We start from the raw sequence: 24,582 nt of genomic DNA on the forward strand, positions 1-24,582 counted from the left end.
TCCATCGAAATCGATGATTGTCACGTCGGTATGTTCTCTTCTGAGATGGATTCTCGGTTTTAACTAACATCACCGTTTAACATAATTGTTAACAAACGGGGCTATGTTAATAGTTTTCATTCATAAAAGTGACGTCGAATAATACCCATCGGTACATCGCTCGTTTCAAGATCAAGTAGAAGCCTCAGGAAGTTCATCGAACTGCTGGAAATAATTATATACCGAGTTCTAGACTGTCGTGTGCGTTGTAAATACATAAAATCTTCAATATAACACGTAACGTTTTTATTGAGATTGCATCAGGTCTCCTCCCGTGGCTCGTTAAACGTCGTTCTCGTGCGTCGCCTGACGAATCGTTTCTCTCTAATCTTTCGGACGACCTAATATTTCTGTTGATTGGAAATAAATGCGTCTTGGGGACTCTCGATAGTACAGCTCCAGATAGACCATCATAAAGACATTAAATTGCTCGTTAACGCCGATGTATCTTTAAGTGCCTCAGAAGATTGGTGGTTGTTCAGATTACATGTTGTGGACGACTTTAGAACCGTTACATATTGTCCAAAAAATTTTTTCTACAGTTTATAGTATCAAGAAAAACGTTATCCAAACGTACTAGTCACAGTTTAAATTCATTTACTTGTATAATAGTTGATTCCCAAAAGAAAAGTTATATTTTTACCAAATTACAGTCTACTCCCTTTAAGGGGAGAGACTCAAAGGTATTTCTCCGAATTGTCCGGAGAGTTTCCGAGTTGGAACGTTCGACCATTCGAATCTGTGGATTCCGTCGACAATTCTGGGCTTGTTGCTTTAACATCCTCTCTCGGCATACTCCTGGTGGAAAGTAGCGGAGGACTTTCACTCAAGGAATACCGGACGAGTCGACCGATTTACAAGGCGTACGAATTCAGAGTCTCTGGTTTGAGCCGTTGCTTGCGCAGATGACTGGAGGTGGGGGATTCTTGGCGAGGATAGAGAAAACTGAGTGATGGTAGCAATGTAAATATGTACGTGAGACTTCCATTTCCATGGAGGATCGCAAGGTGGGGAACTGGGTCAAGTCGTGTCCCGTGTGTTTGGTCGCGGACGAAAGGAAAATGGCCGGTGGAAATCATCGAAGATGCGTCGATTCCTTGTCATCGTAAATTCTATCTGTAATTATTCGACCGGTTGCATTGTGAAATGTCGTTTTGAAAGTACTGAAAGTCTTGAAAGCCTTGAAAGCTTAAAAACCCTTGAGAACCCTGAATGTCTTGAAAGTCATGAAAGTCCTCAAAGTCTTGAAAGCCTAAAAACCCTTGAGAGTCCTGAATGTCTTGAAAGTCATGAAAGTCATGAAAGTCCTGAAAGTCCTGAAAGTCCTGAAAGTCTTGAAAACCTTGAAAGCTTAAAACACTTGAGAGCCTTGAATGTCTTGAAAGTCATGAAAGTCATGAAAGTCTTGAAAGTCTTGAAAGTCCTGAAAGCCTTGAAGCTTTAAAGGTCTTAAACGCAGATTCTTTCTGTAATTATTCGGCTGATTGCATTGTGAAATGTCGTTGCCTCAGGAATTTATTCGACCGATAAAATCCATTAAATTTTTGTCCGATCTCCTTGTGTTTCGAACCATTTAACCTTTTAACGCCCAGACCTTTGAATCGTTATTTTAAAATTATTAGACTGACATCTATACATGTATCGTATCATGTTATTTTGCAGTCGGAAATATCGTTATTAAACCAAACTACTTTTTAAATATTTGTTTGTTTATCTTTGACTCTTTAACGCCCATTCACCTTGTCTGTTTATACGCCACGCAATGTATGTATTATTAATACATCTCTCGAGAGATACTAGCACGTGTGTGTACATTTTAGTTTCTCTTTAAGTCAAGCATCATTCCGAAATTGTATTTAAACATTCAATAGGAAATTTCCCAACAAAACAGAGTACTCTACCAATCGATCGTTGTTAATATTTATAAATATATTTTCATTAAGTACAGCTGAGAAATGAACAAATATTTTTGTTGGCCTTAACAAAATTCCTCTCTGAAGAGGTTGACTTTTCGTTCACGTTACACGGGGTCCTACTGTATACTTAATCGAACGATTCCCAGATGGTTGATCTTTCTACAGAGTACAAGATGTCTCTGGACGAATTTCCTCGAATCTAACCAAATTGAGAACAATTGGATCCTCGCAATTCCATTACCATTTTAGACCACGAATTCACGTAACCGTTGTCCGATAGATTCGAATAAATATTCACGGTCTAATTATCACAGATTGGAAATGTCGATCGATCGGTCGACGATCTTTATCGTCACGATTATTCATGTCGATCGATTCCAAAAGCTATATCCGCGAACCAGTCAATTAACGGCGGACTTGGACGCCAAACCTGGACTGGTGTGTCGGTGTCACCTAGCCACACACACATAAAAAGCCCCGAAGGTCTCTCGCGACGAAATATGCCAACGAGGCCGTGGCTGATCTTGACCTACAGTGGAGGCCGACTGGCAGATGTCATTTTTGTCTCGCGAAACTCGCGCAATGTGATTCGACTACCACGCAGAGAACCGTTTATTCTGCCTGCTCAATATGTGCTCATCGTTTTGTTGACACGACGACCGTTTCACAATCGAAATGACGCACAGTGGTCCTTTTTCCTGGTAATTTTACTATTCAGCCCATATATCTAGTGTATAAAATGAATAGTTAAAGTGTATAAGAATTACTTTAATTTTTGAGGTGACAGCTATAGGACATTGGGTTTGCTCGCAGATTTTTATTAATTATTTATTACCTCTTCATACAACATTTTCCGTAACAATAGCAGGTTAAAAATTACTTTAAATAACGCGTAGCTCGGCGAGTCTGTCCCCCAAAAATCACCGAACAATCGAGGGTGCCGTACATTTTAAAACTGATCCAAGTCATCTTGTTATTTTTTTATTTGTTTGTTCAGTCGTTATTTATTCCATCATACTGTGAATCGCCTCGAAAATTGGACTTTTAAAATATATACGGCTCGATTGTCCTTCCGTCATCAATCACCCCTTTGTTACTAGACCGCGATGGATTTTCATGCAAATTCAGATTTTTTTTTTAACGAATTAATTCATTGCTTTCAAACCACCCGTCGGAGACTCGTTTCCTCCATCCAAAGCTTTCGTTCGAGCGTAAAGCGAAGGAACATTTTGCATGGTCTACCTGTCCAAACAAATTTTCCGCCGTGTCGCATTTTCTCCTCCGCATAAAATGCATAACATCCACGGTCTATTCGTTACCCGAACAATCTCCTCAACCCGTCTAGAAACTTTTTACAGTGGACTCTTACGATATTGCCACTAGGCATATTGCCAAACGGGGCACTTCCCCTCCATACGTATTTCCACGCACACGAATTCGCTTTGCCACCACGTTACGTACGCCGTCGGCTTCGAAGTTTTCTTAGTTTTGTTTATCAATTTCATTATTTGTTATAACAGTTATCGGTATTAGAAAAACGATCCAGCTTTTGCGCAGGCACTAAGGCCGGGGCTATTTCAACGTCGCGGAGGTGGCTCTCGACTCATTGCCATTTTAGTTCCCCTACACTCCCGACCATGGCAATATCGTAAGAGTCCACTGTATTTATTAAATCCTCGCATCAACATCCTCTAATCCATAGAAATTCTTTTCTTTTTAATTCACCAGTCAAGACAACATTGTCGAGTTGGCATACCTTCAGAAAATACAATTTAAAAAAAAAATCGATTTCTTGACCCCACCGAATGGGAATACCCCTTTAACACTAGGTTTACGAGCACTTATCGTGTAGGTATCTCCACGGCACGCATCAACGAACCCGCAGATTTTCTTTAAAAAACAACTTATTTTATATAATACACAATTTATGATCTCTGAAATTAATGCATAGCTATAGAGATAGGTATACCACATAGAGAATTTCGAGGTTAGAAAGCATTCGAAATGCGTCAAAATGACGCGTCCCGTAAACCTAATGTTAAAGGTGCGTCCCTCCCAAACCGATACCGGAAGCGTGGGTCTATCCACCACGTCCAAAAGGAACTGCTGAATCGTACAAAAGTTTTTTCACGCCGCCTGGGGCCGCGTCCTCCATAAACCGCAAGTACCCAGCCGACCTTCGATTTCAAGTCGATAGATAGAAACCTATGTATATGGGTGCACACACATATGTAAACTTAAGGGTTGAAGAGCAGAAGATTACGAAGGACCGTCTCGAACAGTTGAGGCCGAATCACGCTTGGGCTGAATCGGCTTGGGTGCGCAAACTGGGTGGAACCGGGGGTGGTGGTCGCGAGAAGTGGCCTAACAAATAGTAGGTCGTGCCAGGCTGGGGGCCGCGGGATCTAGGCCGATCGATAGAGCCACGTAGCCACCGGTGCGGAGTCGCATCGGATAAATGGGTCAGGTACACGGAGGCCACGCGTCGTTTTCATCCTTCCTGTTTTCCCGACCCCTCTAAACCCTTCAACCCTATACACAGAGACTGCTGGTGTGGTCTTGCTTTTCTTTCACTGTCAGACACCACTGCAACCGTATGGACGGTAGAGAGGTGTGTATAGCTCTACAGACACGTGCCTCGTGTTCTGTCCACGTACACAATTATACCTGTTGTGTAGGTAGTAGTAGTTGGCAAAGCCACCACGCTACTTGTTGAGGACACGACGGGGGGTAAGGAAGAAAAGACGCGAAGACGAAGAGGGTTTCCCCCTCCCCGTTGTCACCACGCGGACGATCTTGGCCCTCTCTCCCACTTGGGGACCGGTCAAGGGGTTGGTCATTCTCTGTCCAATCGCGAATCTGGGGCATTGAAACGGGAACGGGGTATATAGACACACACACACACACACACATATATATATATATATATATATATATATACACACATGTGCATCGGTATATACGATCCTCAACGTGCTATATGCACACAATGTGTAATGCACAGGTGCAAGAGCGCGCGCGCCAGCCAGCCAGCAAGTGGGATCCGAGCAAAATCCGGGGACCTTGCTACGATAGTGCCTCTAGTTTCGGACCCTCCTCGTTGCTCTTGGGCGAAACGACCTTTTGTTGCGATTCAACACACATACAGAGATGTGGAGAAGGGGGTCGCCGCTGCGGAAGGTCGATGAGATAACGCGACTAATTAGATGACCTCGCGCCACGGATGAGAGAATCGGACGGACGATCTCCCGGAAGATCCTTCCTTTGTGCGTTGCCCGTTAATTGTTCCTTGGGGAAACAAGCGTGTACAAGGTCGGTTCCGAAAATAGATGAATTTTTCCGAATTGTTCCAACGCAGACAGCTTTTTCAGGGGGAGAAAGATTATATTTTGTTCGAGGTACATACGTTACTGTTTGTAGGTATTAGGACAGTTATCGAGTATGTAGTATATGTTACAAGGCATCACGAAATCCTCGGAAATGTTAAATAAATATTGTTCAGCAGAAATGTAAGCGCAACTGACAGCGCGTTTGATACTGTGAAGTAATAAAAGTGGCCTAAATAGAGAATTTTTTCGGAAGAAACTGCCCAGTAAGTAATCATTAGTATGGATTTTTATGTATTTTCTAAAGTAATTTATAAAGACAGGCGGAAATATAGAAATTTACCTTTCCTCTTAAGTATCTTATTAGGTTCAGACTAAAATAGAAAACTGGTTGGACCCGATGAAAGTTTTGTCTTTTATTGTATTTCACAGAGTCCTATGGGCTATAAATGCATAAAATCCGCAGTATAGTCATCATCATCCGATGGTTAAAACCGAGTTCAATCGTAGCTCTTTACATTCCAAGCTCAATTATCCAACCAATATACAAAAAGTACTGTCACACAGACCGTTATAACGTCCCAATGATCCAAATTACACAAAATATCGATCAAGGGATCTCAACGATAAAATGTTCTAGACACGGCTAAATAGGCTTGCTCTATTTCTAAAAAAAATTCAGTTATTTTCTAGTACAGACACTATAGAAGAATTATTCGCGGAAACATCACTCGGTTGAAAAAACATTGGAAATTTATCCCAAACCATCAGCTCCCTGTCCATCAATATCCCCCTATCCAAGGATCGGTAATCCTCATACCCCCAACAGAGTAGTCTCATTCCGGGTGCCAAAACTGTATACAGAAGGGGGTTGGAGGAAAAGGAGGGAAATTTCGTGAGCTCGAGACCGGTCGTAAATTCCAAGCCGCCTCGTAATCGGGGGAATCGGGTCAGCGAATGGGGTCGTGGAATCAGGCTGTCCCCGGGTTTGTGTGTGTGTCCTGACCGGGGAATCAGGTCGCTCGATACAGGCCGGCCGGCTTAACCGGCGTGTTCCCCCTGTATTCGTCGGACTGACCCGGCATTCGACTCCGTAACCCGGATATATCGTTCGGAACCGGATCGATGCACTTGCACGCTGCCGCCGTGTTCCTTATGGGGGTGTGCAGCCTCTGCCCGTTTCCCCACTTCCCTTCGTTTCCCACTGGCGTGGTAGAGTCCCGGAAAAACTGGTGTCTGCTTTCCAGGACGGTTTATCGAGGGGGACGGCGATGGTTAGATTTGGGAATAATCCTTCAAGAAACGACAAAAGTCGATAGAAATCATGATTAATCCGGTTTACTTGCTTTGTTAACGATTTAGTTTAAATTTAGGTTCTTGTGTGAATGCATGTATGTATACAAAGTACAGTGATTCCTCGATGAATGAGCGATATGGTTTTTGTGAATGAGAATGTATTTGCTGTTTTTGGTTTATCAGGCGAGTTTTTTTCCTTTTGTTTGATTTGTGCGACGGTGGATTCGAATTGCTGATTAGGAAAAATGATTGGTGGGATGAAGATTTAATCACTGGTTTTGTTATAAATTAACACCGTGACGAAGAGAGCAGTCTGTTCCACTGCGCGACGTGACCTCTATCGTACTGTACTACTACCTTCGTGTGGATATATCACTATCTTCATTTGGATCGACAGTCCTCCCTTCGTGTCGATCTACAGTTGTCCCTTCGTGTGGATCTACAGTTGTCCTTTCACTTGGATTCACAGTGCTCCCTTCACGTTAATCTACGGTTCTCCATTCGCGTGAATCTACAGTCGTCCCTACACGTGGATCTACAGTTGTCCTTTCACTTGGATTCACAGTGCTCCATTCATGTTAATCTACGGTTCTCCATTCGCGTGGATCTACAGTCCTCCCTTTGCATAGATCTACAGTTCCGTTCGCGTACGTGTACCGTTCCCTTCGCGTGAATCGATCATTCCAGTCGCGTAGATTTACCGTTCCCTTCCCGTAGATCCACCATTCCATCCTCGAACATTTAGCGTTACGTTTGCGTAGATCTACCGTTACGTTTGCGTGAATCAACATATGGTACAACCCATCGCGTCGGACGTATTTCACGCGTACTTTCAACGATTAATAACTCGGGAACGAAACCATAAAAATCTCGTCGTCCTTGACTTTCGTTTCACTTCGACTTCGTGAAGGTATTCCACAGTTTTGTTTTTATTAACATCATGTATAGATGAGCTAACACTTGTACCCGTTGATGTATATCGTTCAACCGTACGCATTCCCAAAAGAAACCTAAAAAAATCTCGTCGTCCTTGACTTTCGTTTCACTTCGACTTCGTGAAGGTATTCCACAGTTTTTTTTTATTAACATCATGTATAGACGAGCTAAAACTTGTACCCGTTGGTGTATATCGATCAACCCTACGCATTCCCAAAAGAAACCTAAAAAATCTCATTGTCCTTGACTTTCGTTTCACTTCGACTTCGTGAAAGTGTCCCACAGGTTTTTTTTTTATATTAACATCCTGTGTAGACGAGCCAAAACTTGGGAACGGTAATGTATATCATTCGACCGTACGTATGCCCGGACCAATGGCGTCGAACGAACTTTGGTTGGCCTACGTGGCAACAAGAGAGGGATCCTGTGGGTGGTCGTCCGGGTCCCGTGTCGGTGACCCAGTTCACCCGCTCCACACACGGGAGGATGATACTCGAGTCCCGAATATGGATCAACGTGCGCCTCCCGACCCATATAAACGCGAAGTGCATTACGGTTTCTGGGGCAACCGCGAGCGTGTGCACCCCTGGGCTGGTGGGAGGGCGGGGAGCCGGGGGAGGCGGGCCAGGAGCACGGAGGAAGAGCCTCTCTCCTCTTTACGACAACCTCTCCCCCAGTCGGATCGGTGTGCTCGCCGGGAGAAAATTAAATCGAAGATGAGGGAACGCATACCGTACGTAAGAAAATAGAAAACGCTTCGCTGCCGACGATTCGTGCTCGCTTTAAACGGGACTTTAATGGGTGTTCAAAGTAAACGGAAATCCGTTATTAGTGCTTCATTTATTTCTCTAGTCGTTTCGCTCGAGTTTTCTGCACGCTCGTAATGTTGTTGCACGAATGCATAAAATCCACGGTTTATTGTTAACGGGTCGATAGAGAAGCAGTAAAGAAAACTGCAGAATTTTGTCGACAGTCTTCGATGGCAGTAGATTGCTGTAGATCAATCGGCCAGTTTCCATTCATTTAATCTATTACTTAATGTATATATCGTGTATTCTCCATAGAAATTGTATTTGAGAATAATGGAACTACCGAAAAAAAAACTTGGTATAGTTTAATGCAATATTTCATATACAGCTAGAGATCTGCCATTTTCTTCGTCGAAGATCCACTTGATTAGCAAGTTGACTTTTAAAAAAATATTTCATTGGCAAAGCGATTACAGTTTTCTGTAGTGTTTACGCTTCTCTTCGAGAAACTGCTACTACCTTTGCAACCCTGCTTCCGATTAAATTTACCAAAAGTTCAAATTGAATCGGGAAAATCGTTTGCAATGAAACTTCGACCACTGATGTCGAATGTAAATTCATAAATATTCCCAACGAATATTAACACGATATGTAACTGCGATTCTGGGGGTGAGATTGACTCCAGTGGTATTCAACGTTAATAGATCCGGTTATGTCCGTTGACGGCATCAGTTCCGCCATATTCAAATTTTCCTCCATTTTCGGATTTTCCTCCATCTCCGAATTTACCGTTGTTTTCGAATTGGCCACTGTTTTCGAATTTGCCGCCATATTCGAATTCGCCACGGTTCACAAATTCGCCGCCATTTTGGAACTAACCGCCATTTTCCCCGATATTTCCCAGCGTTCCCCGGTTCGAATCCTGCGGTATATAAATGCAGTCGCGATTACAAATGCGACAGACATTCTAACGAACAGTGTTATCATCCCGCGATGACGTAACGTTACGCAACGAGTACGAACCGAAGGACAGGACGCGTCGAATCGATGATCCCGCGGAAGGATTGTAAACACCGAGGCATGGTTCAAGATCCATCGCCGTGGATCAATGGCCTCCTACCCTTCCCCCTTTCCATTTAAATCGCAGGGACGGTACGCGGCGATCGGTTCCGATAACATCTGCGAGTAGGACTTAATGACGTTCGTCTAGACGCCTCGAATTAGCCCCATTAAGCTGTGACTTTAAACAAAGGTCGGATAAACGCGCTGTTTTCAACTGTGACGGTCGCGAGACCACCGTATTTGCGGAGAACAATTAGGACGATCCTCAATGCGGATCGTTAAGCGCGGTATCGATTAACGGATTCGTGAAAAGAAACTGGAAAAGGGTGATTGAATAATATTTTTATTTTTTTATATCTTTTTATTCTTTCCTTTTTAATTATTACTGTTTATATTTCGAAACGGTATGTTACAAGATCATTAACCCACTGACGAGCCTAAGCGTACCAGTACGCCATTATGGTTTGTCTTCCATTTTCGGCACTGCCATTTGAAATATTTATTTTTCTCAGTTTCCCAGGTTGGACTAGAACAAATAATAATTTCACTTCGTTAGGTTAAAATTTCTTGTTATAATACATTTCGAAATAATTTATTTAGAACGATTTCATTAAGACAGGGTAAGTAGGTTGAGAATAGTCGGGGATTATTTATTGCAACCGTATCGAGGAAAATAATTAAAGAATCGTTAGGGGGAATTACAGAGCGCACCGGTTTGTGATTCCCTATTTTTGAGTGCGTTTTGCTAATGATTTCCGAGGGGATCGGAAGCCTGGATTAGCCTCAGGAATAGGTTGGTTGTCTGTATCGACGATCTACTGTTCGTTTCTAGGTAAACAATTTGAAAGTAACGTTATTTTCAGGTAGTAGATACTATCAGCTCGTTAAGATTATTCATTGTTACATTTGATACCGGGGGAACCGTACTGTGAAAAGTAATTAGAGGATCGTCCGACGAAATCATTAGCAATTAGTAGCCCTCTAATATTTCGCTACATTCATTACAGAATTGTCCAAATACTTGCGGAAATTTTGTTTTATCTGCTGTGTTCTTTGCAATCAATCTTCTGGAGGGTGATTAAACAGACAGAAATAAAATTCAATATTTTCCACAACTCTGAGAATCGAAACTCGTTTAAGGGGTCTTGCCACTAGGGACCTGTGCGATATAGTGTAAAAAAGACTAGTAAATGTTTCAAACAACTTTTTATTATACTCTCAATAAGTGTATTAATAAATAGACAACACTTCATGTAGGTTGAACATTTCATTCAGTGAAAACAAAATTCCCTAAAAATGACAATTTTTCAGGGCTTCACAGTGGCAAGATCCCATAACCTCATTATTGGTACGAAAGAACTTTCGAACTTGTCCGCAAGAAACATGAACTTACCACCGAAAATATTGTTTAATATTTCGTAATTACTCGAATAACACTACACAGGTCTGTTAAAAGCTCCGTACCGATCTTTAAACCCACGTTTACATCGCCAAGTTTTCCCGGTCGATGGTCACTGGAAGGAAGGTCGCGCCTTGAATACGGGGAAAGGTCGATCGATCGATCGAAATTCCGTTTTCCCACGCTCCAATTTTCCTTTATAATACGTCCCCCACGGTGTAATTAGCCGGTGAACGCGCAACGAGCGGAGAAAAAGGGGACGGTCACAGAGAGAGAGAGAGAGGAGACGGTCGAAAGATTATCCCCCGGCCGGCCGCCTCGATCCCGGCCACCAAGTACAAGGCGAAGTGTATTGGGAGCACTCCTGGTATATCGGGGCAATTTACTTTCTCTTTCGTTTTTGCCGTGTCGCGTCTCTTTGATCGAACCGAGTGCCAAGCTCTTCTCCCCACCCCACCCCCCTCCCTCGCGCGTTCAGCAACGAACTCGAGGAGACGCCATATTGGTGCTCTCGTAATCTAACCTCAAACTTCTATTAAATCGATTTGAATAATGAAGAATAATATATATTGTTTAAACAGAAAAAAAAAAAACAGAAGGCTGACGCAGCCACTAGATAATTCCACCATCGAACGCAATGCAGGTTCTTGCGAGAACCGCGAAAGCTCCCAGACGTGAAACCCACGACCGGTTCTATGGCTACCACCCGCTTACCTGTTGCGTGGTATTTGAGGGGGCGGTAATTATCGAACGATCAACGTCGCCCTCGGTTCCCCTCGCGACTTTCATGCGCGCGTGCGCTCTGTAAGAAGTATCATATACGCGCTCGGGCCCCGTTAGCCCGTGGAAAACGGGACAGCGCGGGCAGAGGTGTTACTTTCGAAATGCCGTCTAGGTCGTGCGTCATTCCTCCCGGGTGGTGGTGGTTCGCGGGTAGGTAACTCCGCGGGACGTTTCACTTTCGACTCCCGATGTACCGGTCCGAGCGGAACGGCGGCTGCGCGACCGGGCCGGCCTTGACTACAAAGTCGTTTCGCCGCGGCCTGTTTGTCCCCCACCGGCCCAGGTGGGCCTTAGGCGTGCATGTATGTGTGTGGATTCGTGTGGTAAGTAGTACATGCAACCGAGTGTCCTTCGCGTACACGCTCGCTACTGGGGCCGCCTCCTGTTCCGCGTCTATAGACCATCGAACGGAACGGTTAACCTAGGCGACTTGTGTGTTCGCCAGAAGTGACTGTGGAAAATACCATGCAGTAAATGTTCGATGAGTGTTCGAAGACTCGTACGGCACTGACTAGGAGAGGTAAACGGATGTAACGGTGACTTTTTAATGGGGTTTAACACATAGCTTGGAATTTTAAAGAATTTCGACTTTTTCTTGTCAGTGCCGAAGAGCCGTCGAACACTCATCGAAAATTTGCTGTATTTCGTCTAGGTTATGGGGTGATCGATGGTTGTAGTGTCAATGACAGAGTTTGTCGAAACGGAAGTGAAGGAATCTTGAAGAATGTCTGTTGCACGGGAAGATCGGTGTAACGACAAAAAGTGAATGTTCCAACAACGGTTCGGTAGCTAATCCGTTTTATGATCACACTCTATCACACCGTTCGCCACGAAAGTCGCAGGGGGGAATCCCGGAGAAAGAGGCTCTCGCGATGGTGAAACCGGCGGCCTGGGTTTTTAGAAAGTCTGGCCAATACGGAGTTGGTATCGTCGTTGCCTCTCGTGGAAACTGAGAGCTTCAGTTCCGCCATTTTTTCGGCGATGTGCCCCGCGTGGTTTTTCTTTTCGCCTCCTTCGGCCCGTAATTATTTTAGATTGCTTTCCCGAATGGGGGAAACGAGGCTCTTTGAAGTGGAGAGTTTACATCATTGGTAGCACGGATAGAGTGGAGTCGTTTCATGCTCGTCACGTTGCATTCGATGTCCGGGAATTTAATTTCGGAGCGATATACAGTAAACTTTCGATAAGTGTTCCAAGCCTTCTCTTGAGAAAAAATCCTGGGATTTTTTTCTACAGAAACTATAAAATGGATTTCTTTCGGAACTGTTGGAATATTTTACTCAACATTTTAACAAAATAAATTTGTTTATGTAATTTTTATATCCACCACAAATGAATTATAAAGGCTTTTTTCCTTTTTGTGAAAATGTTATATAAAATATTCCAAGAGTTTCGAAAAATATCCATTTTACAGTTTCTTTGGAAACAAATCCCCAAAATATCTGCACTTTTGGGCTTGTTACAGTGTTCTGCCCTCTTAAGTCATCGTTTTTCTAGTTTCACAATTTAAACAACAAACGCGAATCCTCGAAATTGGTTACATCTTATCGGTTCTTACGAAAACTGTCGTCACGGGCGAATTTTTGCATTATTGATGAACAAAACGTCTGAAAATCTTCGATTTTGTTTTTCATTTTATTCGTTAAGGATTGCTTCTTCCAGCGGAATGATCGTTTTTTGCGATGTTAATTCACCGTTCCAACGTGTTTGAAAAACGATCGATGGTAGGCGGTATGTATATGCATCGGATCCGATGAAGTCAGCTCGCGATGTTGCCGAAACGCTCGAATTATCATAATCTTTCGAATGGGTCATTGCTTACAAGTTGCAGCCTCTAATAGTTTTAACAACGGGTGTCCGACGTGATGTACACACGGTGTCGAGTGTGTAAAATTCTGCGGCCAAACGGACACACAACTTAACTTGAAGACACAACCGTGAAACACAACCGAAATTCTTCTTCATCGAATTCTGTTACGAAACAAAAAATCTCCATTACAGAATGTATTTAATTTCTTTTCATTCCGTAAAATTATGTTTGTTCAATGTTAACCCTCTGTAGGCAAACGTATTAGTTCCACACTCAGTAATGTAAATCGGAATTTTTTACTGTTTTTTAATTTCAAAAATATATTGATTAAACTGATACCTACTACTGATATTTCTAAGATAATTAATCAAAGGAACTAATAATATAGTAAGATTGAGGGAATTTATGCAAATTCATAATTGTAGATACTAATGTCCAAAAAAATAAAAATGGTACACAATTTGAAATTCTTTGCTAGAGCCTTTACTACATTAATAGTAACACACAATACTATTGAACTTTATCAAAACTTTTATTTTATTGCATTTCCCTAGTAAATGATGTTATAAATGCATAAACATCCGCGGTTTAATAATAAGAATTTATTTATTGAGGATTTTAATAAAGTGAAAAGTAAATCTCTTTTTATCAATTTTACCAATTTAATTTCAATGATTATTTTAAACTACTTCAAAACACTGAAATGGAAAGAAAGGTTTCAAATAAGTCGAAATAATTAGAAATTTCTTTCCTTTTTGTACAAAAATTTCATCTTTTTACGCTATAATATAGTATTTTTATAAGTTTCATGAGGCTCGTGTTAAAAAGTGATTTTCATAATGTTTCGTATTCAGGAATTTTTTGAGAATTTCAAGAAGCTTTCAAGAATGTTCTGTTTAAATTTTCAACGAAATTTATAATCATTAAAAATTTGCGTGAGTCACCTTAATCGCGACATCGAACGAGAGATCAGATCGGATTCGCGACCGTGTAATTTCACTCAGCTGCGCGCGCACTCGCGGACAAAGACAACCGCGAGTCCATGCGATTAAAAGGCGACAAGAGCGCAACGACAAAAAAAAAAAAAAAACAACAGAAACGAGCGGGAAACCAGGGTACCAATTTACGGGAACACAAGCATCCAGGTACGATTCGCGGTGGGCGCGTTATCGGCCGGTATCTTTACAGCTTTTCGTGGAAAGCAGGTAATTTACGGTGCGTCGTGTCCGTCAGGACATTACGGTGCAACGACCGGCCCTCCCGTCATATTACCCACGGCGTATCGGTCGGGGGAAAACAAAACAGAACGAAAAAAAGAAAGAAAAAAAAAACACATTATTTCACGTAATTGCAGAAGCGCGAAATTCTAGGAACGACCATTGTGTTCCGCGGAGTCTCTTTTCCCTTCTTCTTGCTCGTTCTCAAATCGTTCAACGGTCTGTCTCTTTCTTATTATTGGGACACGCGTGGACCTTCTCGAAAAGAAAGAAAAAAAGAAAAAGAAAAACGCTACCTCTAGCGAAACTGCCTGTTCATTCTGGGTGATTTAATCCCCGTTATTGCCTGCATCGTTCATGTTCGCCGTGGTTTGCTCGCGTGATTTCGAACGAGAAAGTAATAGAGCCGATTACTTGTTCCTTACTTTGTGCGAAGAATTGGTGTTCGAGAGATGGATGTGAGATTATTACACGGGGGTTAGATCTTCTGATTGGTATTGGTGCTAGGGATTTTTGTATTAATCTGCTATAATTCCCTAAACTGATGTCCTGGGTGTTGGGTCAAAAGTGACAATAAAAAGTGAAACCGTTACAGTAAATTCTTTGTAAGTGCTCGGAAGGATTTCTACGTTAAATCTTTAAGTTTAACTACCCTCAACGCTGATCACCACGTGGGCTGGTAATGATTTCAGATCGAGGAAACGACGGCCAAGCTCGAGCAACGACTCCGAACGGCTGTACAGCGGCTGGAACGAGAGAATACCACACGGATGCGGTCGCGAGGGATGCCGTACCAACGAGCGGGGCGACTGCATGGACGAGTGCACCGCTGCCTTGGTACTGATGTCACTCTCGTGCTCGCCACACAGTCCTCACAATCCCCTGCCACTTCACTGCCAGCACAATTACGGTCAGTATCAACGTGTAAAAATACTCCAATCGAATACATACAGTGAATTATCGCTGAGTGTTCTAAGGTTCCTCGGCACTGACAAGGGAAGGCACGGAAGTGTCCCCCTCCGATTTTGATGAAACTTTGTATGGCTGTTAAACAGTCAAAAATAAGAGATACGTATTTTTTTTATCGGCTGAGACGCGACTTTAAGGGGTGAAACCACCCCTCGTGTATCGTTCTAAACTAATATTGAAAAAAAATATCGGTAATTTTTACAAGAAAGAATGCTGCTTGAAAAAGAATAACTAGATTTTTTAAAAAGATTTATAACTTTATATAACGTAGAGATTTCAGTTTGAAAAATTGAAAAAATGTAATTAATTAAATTAAAAAGAAAATACTGATTTCACAAGTGAACAGAAGATTAAACAAAGAGTGAAAAAAAAAATCAAAATTACATCATTTGCTCGTTTCAATAACTTAGTTTACTCATTTTTACATATAATGTTTATTCACTGGTGCATCCACCCTAGTTTCTTGTTTAAAATGCTTGAAAGCTTCAGAAACTTTATGGTATTACGTCTTGGGTCACGTGACCGGCCATTTTGTGTACATCCTATAGAGGAAAGCAGTTGTACGTTATTCGGTGTATGGAAATAGTTATAATTCGAGAAGAAAGCCAAGAAGGCTAAGTGAAATTTTTTTATTGTTTTCGTGTCCTCGGTCCGTTATCGAAGTGTGTTAAACACCGATGTGCAAGTGAAATATACGTATATAAATATTCGTACGTTTCATTGGCAGAGCCACGCTAGTTTACACAAATTTCCGATTTACAAGAACCAGCATTGCAGGAATATTTACGTTATTCTTTAAACGTATTTATCGAATGAATAACGAAACAAGTGAAGTAGCGATCGTCCAGTTATTTTAATAATGCGAGAAATATAACTCTTTTATTTCCATACAGAATACGGTACGAATATATTTCCCACTCGTTAACTCTTTAGCCTCAAAAGAACGTACGCGTGTGTAAGTTCTCACGTGTCCATTGATATACTTAATTTATTTTAATGTCATTTACGTATGCGAAAGACGTATTATATATTATTCCGTGTAACGCGTCTCACCGTTTCACAAAAGTGATGGTCTATTAACCTTTTAGTTTATTCATATGCGAACGCTTTACACGCGTGTATCACGTGTACGTGTCTTACGTTAACGAAGCATCTCACGAGGGGAAGTTATCGAAACGTTGAATTACCTTTGAAAGAATAATGGGGGTTGGGAATTATTGGACTCAACCACCTAAGCGTAATGCCAAAGAAGCAGTTTTGAAAATGAATATAAATGAATTTTGTTTTATAATTCGTGATTGCAGCCTTGTTTTGGATACACACGAATAAAATAACGGAAATAGAAACCTCAAATACCAACACAGAATTTTTGTTCACCTCGACCTGTGTCCGTATAAGCTCCGAAAATGGACTTGGACCCTATGTTGGTGTTTTTTTTTTTTTGCATCGTTTGAAATTATGCTACTTACATGTATTCAAGAACGAAATACTGAAAATTTTTTAAAGAATTTTATTTTTCTTACAATTATTTAAAAAAATTGCAAAATAAATGGTTAAAAATGGACCAATCGCAAGCTTTCCATAACCTCGTGAAATACGTTATCTGTGGGGGGGGGGGGGATGATCGACGTTGAAAAAACAATTAATCGATAATTTCTTATGATCCCATCGACAAAGGTTCCTGGGGAGGTCGAGGAGGAGGTGGTGGCGGCATAGTCGTCGGCTCACCGGGCGTTGGCGGCACTTCGAACAGCAGTAGCAGCAGCAGCGGGGCATCATGGCGGAGCGGTACCCCAAGCCCACCACTCAGCGACGAGGGGGCGCCGACCACGGGATCGTTGTGGCCAAACCCAGGCCACCACCACCATCATCATCATCATCATCATCCGTCGCACAATCAACAGCACTACCCGTACAACGCGTCCGGTTCGTCGTCGAGCAGCACACCGGGCTCTACCACCACCCTGGACGAGGGCATAGTGCCCGATTACCTCGAGGAGCAGCACCCGCGCAAGAAGAAGGTGAGTCAGGCTTACACGTGTCGCCTCGTTGGCTCGCTCGCGCGCGCAAACATTCGCGTCCTTCCTCCCCACTCACTCGATGTGTGTGTGTGTGTGTGTGTGTGCATCGATCGATCTGCCGCGGCGTCGTTTTATCTGATAAATTCAAGTGCAACGGGACTCTGCACCGTTCGCCGCGTGTTGCAACGTTAATCCACCTGGCCGGTGAACTTGGCCTTGGGGGGTAACCAAGAGAATTATCTGTCGTTCCGTGTAGGTATCTGGTTCTTGTCTTCTTTTCTTTTTTTTTTTCTTTTGCTTCTGTTTCTTTCTTTTCTTTGTCTTCTGTTTTACTGCACGGTTGATCTGTCACGGTTATATTTAATGCGTTAGGCGGCGTGCTGATTTTCATGAAACTTTCCCTTCGGTCCATGCGACGCAGTGCTACCAACTGAGCGATGCCGATTACGGTGTGTTTTAGATAGTTTTGGGAGAAATTTTTGGGGGTGATTCTTAGTGGAGATGGGCTACTGTTTTTTTTTTTCATGAAACTATTCGTATTTAAATACTTTTAAAGTATTGAATATTATATTTACCAGGCACTTGGTATATCAGTTCCCTTACACACATTTCAAACAGTTCCCTCTTAAAAGTTACCATTTTCCCATTCTACACTGCGTCGTAAAATCTCGACAGGTTTCGGAAAAAGGTAGCGTTAAACGTAGTATGCCGGTATCCTCGTAAATAGAAAAAGATCGCGTTTCACAGAAAGTACCATTTACCATTTATCAGGTCTGTAATACACCGGAGATAATTCGAAAATGGTAAACGGGACGCTTTCACCATAAATCACGTGAATTCGGTATACCAGTCCATTTACACATATTACACACTGTTCCATCTTAAAAGTTACCATTTTACCATTTTACTCCGCATCGTAGAATCTCGACACGTTTCGAACATAGGTAGCGTTCAACGAAGTCCGCCGATAATATACTCGTGAGTGGAAAAAGAGATTGACATTTCACAAAAAGTACCGTTTACCATTTACCAGGAACCGTTAAACACAGTGGGGGCGCTTCGAAGTCCCCCGCGCGCGCGCGCGCGCGCGTGTTTGTAGGGAGTTGCTGAGTGGCCCTAGAGATCGGATCGAGGCCACGAATCACATGTACAGGCGGCGTGGCGAGGCCAGTTGTCTTACGCAACCGAGCACTTTTATCAGTCGCGGTCGTTTGACGTTAATTAAATGGAAGCCTCGGATGCGGAAGAAGTAGCCACGTTGTTCGAGGCGATAACTTCGCCACGCCTTGCGGAGCGATTTAATTGTGCGTCCATGCCGTCTACGGCTACAAGCTCGCGCGACGATAACCTTTGACTGTTCTCTCTCTCTCTCTCTCGAGATGATCTACGAAATTCACGATAATAAAACGCTCTCAATGTACACGAGTTAAAATGCGTTATCAACCTGCGACAAGACGTTTCCGTAAAAATCATTCTTATCAATATTTATTCCATCAGGACGTATTTACGATTATTTCGACGGATCGAACGATGTGGGTTCGTCATGATTTCGATGGATCGAACCACTAGGGTTCGTCATGATTTCGATGGATCGAACGACTAGGGTTCGTTATGATTTCGATGGATCGAACGATGAGGGTTCGCCATAATTTCAGTTGATCGAACGACTAGGGTTCGCCATAATTTCGATGGATCGAACGATGAGGGTTCGCCATTATTTTGGTGGAACGAACGATGAGGGGTCGTCATAATTTTAATGAATCGAACGACTAGGGTTCGTCGTGATTTCGATGGATCGAAAGATGAGGGTTCGCCATTATTTTGGTGGAACGAACGATGAGGGGTCGTCATAATTTTAATGAATCGAACGACTAGGGTTCGTCGTGATTTCGATGGATCGAACGACTAGGGTTCGTCGTGATTTCGATGGATCGAACGACTAGGGCTCGTCGTGATTTCGATGGATCGAAAGATGAGGGTTCGCCATTATTTTGGTGGAACGAACGATGAGGGGTCGTCATAATTTTGATGAATCGAACGACTAGGGTTCGTCGTGATTTCGATGGATCGAACGACTAGGGTTCGTCATGATTTCGATGGATCGAACGATTAGGGTTCGTCGTGATTTCGATGGATCGAAAGATGAGGGTTCGTGATGATTTCGTTGAATCGAACGATGAAGGTTTACGATGATTTCTTCAGAGACCTTCAGAGAAGCAAGGTAGGACAAGAATGGTACCGGTACCAGCACGCTGCAGTGGAAATTCAGTTTGGAAGGTTATACAAAACGTGGCAAACATTTTTCCGTTATTCCGTGGAGCTTGATCGTTGCCTACCTTGAAAGAAAGAAAGTAGGATGTTGCGTGTAGCGGATTATTCTGACGTCGAGGAGGTATGAAATCTCGTGTTCTTTTTTTTTTCGATTGATTTGAAGTTAGTTGATGGAGGTTACTGGATACTAATAAGTGAAAGTTGGGTAGGACGTGAATTCTAACCACTTATGGAGTTCGGTTTTAATGATGTGTCGTGAACGGGATTAATGGTCTGAAGTGGAGTCTTCTAATTGATTGTTTGAACTTCGGGTTCTTCTTCAGGGTCTAGTCACTAGACTGACTGGGCACTAAACTCTAGTGGGTGAATTCCATTCTCTTGTCATTAGACTACTGATATTTATGCATTTATAAGATTCTTAAACTTAGACAATACAATAAAACAAATATCTTAATGAAGTTCAATATTATCTATGCGTTATTATAAATATAGCGAAGCCTCTCTGATATGGAATTTAAGATTGTCTAATTTTAATTTTGAAATATTCCTGCTTAAGGTTGTAAATTTGCATAAACTTCCGCAGTCTACTTGTCATGTTTACGTCTATGGTTTTCATATATTTCGTGTATTTCATTAAATCTCATGTATCTCGAGTATTTCGTGGTGTTAAATATTTATATCGTGTGTAAATGATTAAGCAACTGTAAATATCGAATAAGAATCATCACGATTAAGACCTATAAAACTTCTTCCGTTAAAAAGAAAAAGAAAGAAAAATAGTTGAATAATAATTGGTACATTATTAGACGTGTCAATTTTTTAGTTTATGTAAATTCAATTTAAATCAAACGGAAAAAGTGGTACGGACGCTTTGAAATTTCAGCAAGTGTCGAAGAAGGAACCGGAGGGGGGTTTCCAAATCGCGACTCCTTATCTCGCCGTGGATTACGCAGCATCTCTTTGCGATGCGTCTCACCGCTATCTCGTGTGTTTACTAAACAGTACAGACTATTTTTGTTATTGTCGTTCCCGCGAAAACACCCGAGTCATTGATATTTCACGAGGAAGGAAATAATTCCCTATTTAATTACTAATAGAACCTAGTAATCTCCATTTCGAAAGTCACATAAACGCACGGTCTGTTTCCATTTTTAAAAATTCACTTCCATTATTAGTTTCTTTTTTTTTTATATTAAGAACATCGTGCTTTGTCGTATGAAAAATGTACTAACAATAAACTAGGATTTTATGGGATTCACAACTCGGATTTCACAGTATTTATAGAATGTACAGAATTTACAGCGTTCATGGAATTTATACAATTTATAGAATTCACAGCATCTGGGACATTTTTACAATTAACAGCATTTGTGGAATTCGCAGAATTCATATAATCTATCAATTTTACTGAATCCACAGAATTCGCATAACCCACGGAATTCACAGAATTCGTATGATCCACGGATTTCACAGAGATCATAGTATTCACGGAGGTTATAGAATTCACAGAATTCATATAATCTGTAGAATTCACATGATTTATAGAATGAGTAGAACTCATATAATCCACAAAATTTGTATAATCTACGGAATTCACAGAATTCGTATAATATACTGGATTCATATGATCCACGGAATTCACAAAGTTTATAGAATTCACACGATTTATATAATCCGTAGAGTTCTTATAATTTGTAGAATTAATAGAATTCATACAATTTGTCGAAATAATAGAATTCATACAATTTGTCGAAATAATAGAATTCATACAATTTGTCGAATTAATAGAATTGTAGAATTAGCAGAATTAAAACGGTACAATGCTATCTTTCACAGGTATCTCGCGCCGTTCGCAAAATGTCACATGACGTCACGAAACCGTGACAGTCGGTCCCCGCGAGTCGGTCATTATTCCGAACCACACGAAGAGATCGGGTGAGTGACAGGAGGCGTACAGTGAAGGTAGCCGCGGTGTGTATGTGTGTGTATGGTTACACCACGCGGCGCAGCGGCTGCATTTCTTGCCGGTCAGGGCCGAACATTTGTGCCAAAACCTTTCGCGATCGATCGTTGCCTCCCCTCTACATCTAGCGTATACCTTTGGTACACCGATCACGAAGAGATCAATAGAGGTTACGAAATGACGCCCGAAGAGAAGAGAATTCCACACGGGCGAATGTCTTGAATGCCACGGGATACACACCGATAACGACTGGGTTTGCCCTTGTAATCCATGGAATCTGATCGCCAGGTTCGCGTTTAGATTTTCATTTAGATTCGAATTCCCCACCCGCGAGATTCACCGATATTACGATTTACCGTTATCATCCTCTCGTACATTGGGACAAGTAGTTTATCTAGGTTGGACAAAACCTTCGTATTTCGATGAGCTCATATATACATGTTCCTTTTTTTTTTATTGAAAAATTTACAGGGTTAGTAGAATTCATAGATTTCACATAGTTTATATAATCTGTGGAAAATCACATAATCCAGGGAATTCACATAATCCGTGGAATTCATATATAATCTGTGGAATTCATATATAATCTGTGGAATTCACATAATCCGTGGAATTCACATAATCCGTGGAATTCACATAATCCGTGGAATTCACATAATCCGTGGAATTCACATAATCCGTGGAATTCACATAATCCGTGGAATTCACATAATCCGTGGAATTCACATAATCCGTGGAATTCACATAATCCGTGGAATTCATATAATCCGTGGAATTTATATAATCCGTGGAATTTATATAATTTGTAGAATTCGTATAATTTCGAAATGGAAATGATCAGATCAACGGAATTAACGCGTTCCCATTCGTGTTTTACCCTAAAACGGGGACAACGACGGTGCACATCGGTCGTGTCGGCGATGCATCAGGGTATCCTCCGGTCGTTGCCAAGTCCACGCCGATGACATAAGCCCCACGGTCCGAGCCAAGGATGTAAACACGCGCGCAAGCGGGAGGAGGACGATTTTTCAGTATTTCGTAAGACGGCTAACAAGTCGAACCTTGAGGTATAATCGCCGTGCTTCTATACATAGGCGCGCGAGTCGATGAGCGGTTGCCGCGCGGAAAATCTGTCCGACCGGCTCCGAAAATAGCTGGAAGCCGAAGCTGAGCCTCGCAAACGGAACGGGAAGGCTTCATCACAGCAATCTCGGCACCTCGACACACTCCCTTTATGGTTTTTTATTTCTTATTTCAGATTCGAGCGAAAGTGAACCGTGACCCGATCGACAATGGGCCCGCTAGCTGTTCCACTTACGAGAGCGAACAGGTGAGTGATAGAGAAAGCATGATCTTTCGAAAAATGTCTGGAAAACGAAGATAAACGCAGTTTTCCAGTGAATTTTTCTATCTTGTAACCTGTTTATAAATAATATTTATTGAGTTGCTGACGGGCCAAGTAATTTTTAATGAGGGGGGAAATTTAATAATATAATCAATTACTACGGAATTTTATTCAGATGATTTTGAAAATTAATGTTAAATTTCACAAAGATAAATTCATAGCTTGTCAGAAACTTTGTTGTAGAAAAATCAGTATCGATTAATTTATTAATGAGATGCTTGCTGTTGTACATTGGGTGCCAAATTATTTATATCACGTTCATATTTCGTCATTTTTAATATCGAAGTTATTTATTATCAATTGTTTAGTAATAGTTTCCTTCCACAGTGATAGAGCGCGCTTAGAAATTATACAAACTCTGGCAACAGTGCCGACACTCTGTTTCCAAGATGGCGGGCGACGTTGTCGTTTGAATGTCAACGATTATATCGAACACCGACGCCCCTTTCTTTCGTTTTCGATTCTATTCTCGGGACGGGAAACTAGGCACAGGGAGCCAAACCAGGGCAAACATGGCCGGGCAACCAAGCCAAGCGTACGATGTACGTTTTCCGGACCACAAAAGTTGCGTTACGCTCGCAGAAGTTGGTCAGAATTTTATTCGAATAACACACAGTGAAAAGCAGCAGTATATAAGGGTTGTCGTTCTGAGAGATGAGATTAAATAATTGTTCCACAAATGTCGATTCATTCATAAAGAAGTATTATTTTATTATAAAAATTGAAATTTCCACGTTTAAACAATTAAAAATAACGAAATACTTTTTTTATCTTTTATTCGTGGGGATCGCAGGTATGTTTTCACCGTCTACGTCCGCCATCTTGGAGACGATCTCCCAGTATCTATAACTTCTCTAGAGAAAATAGTTATTTCTACTATCTGATAGAGGTCATCAGTATGTGACCAGAAATCGTTGGTATAATTTATGTCGAGGCTTTTAGGTCAAACTATTTTTAATAGGTTATAAAGTTTGTGTACAGGGTGTTAAAAAAGAAGGTACCTAAAACTTTTGGTACTCATAATGGTTAACTGTTATCAATTAGACCATTTTTAATTCCACTCGGTGAGTACTATGAGCTCCTAAGTCTTAGACCCTTTTCTTTTGGAACACTCTGTATACATATACTCTAGTCCCGAATAACACGTGACCTGAAAACTATTTATCTTTCCTTCTATCCACAACATCTATACATTCTTCCTCAAGCACGCTATTTTGAAACAATTCGTAACCCTTTTGGAGTCGAATGATTTCTCCAAGTCCAAGCATCTCCCCAAATCTTACTGTATATATCCCATAAACCAGTACATCTCTCGCACCTTCATTCGAACGCCATTTTCCAATAGCTGTACATGATCGACTGTTCCCGATGCAAATTTCAAGAAATTAACCGTGTGATCGTACCAAGATCGCCGGGGGCT

General features: G+C 41.8%; 1 protein-coding gene across 1 annotated transcript in view; it reads left to right on the top strand.

Annotated features, from left to right (window-relative positions):
- Positions 1 to 24,582, top strand: part of LOC107190131 (zinc finger protein 395) — a 94,136-nt gene that overhangs the window by 42,971 nt on the left and 26,583 nt on the right. Inside the window, exons 3-5 of the mRNA XM_015578884.1 lie at positions 15,226 to 15,443; positions 17,180 to 17,523; positions 23,016 to 23,087. Coding sequence (XP_015434370.1) covers positions 15,226 to 15,443; positions 17,180 to 17,523; positions 23,016 to 23,087 — 634 coding nt within the window. The remainder of the gene's footprint in view (positions 1 to 15,225; positions 15,444 to 17,179; positions 17,524 to 23,015; positions 23,088 to 24,582) is intronic.

This window comes from Dufourea novaeangliae, unplaced genomic scaffold (assembly GCF_001272555.1).
Source record: "Dufourea novaeangliae isolate 0120121106 unplaced genomic scaffold, ASM127255v1 scaffold172, whole genome shotgun sequence".
In the NCBI taxonomy this organism is placed as follows: Eukaryota; Metazoa; Arthropoda; class Insecta; order Hymenoptera; family Halictidae; genus Dufourea; species Dufourea novaeangliae.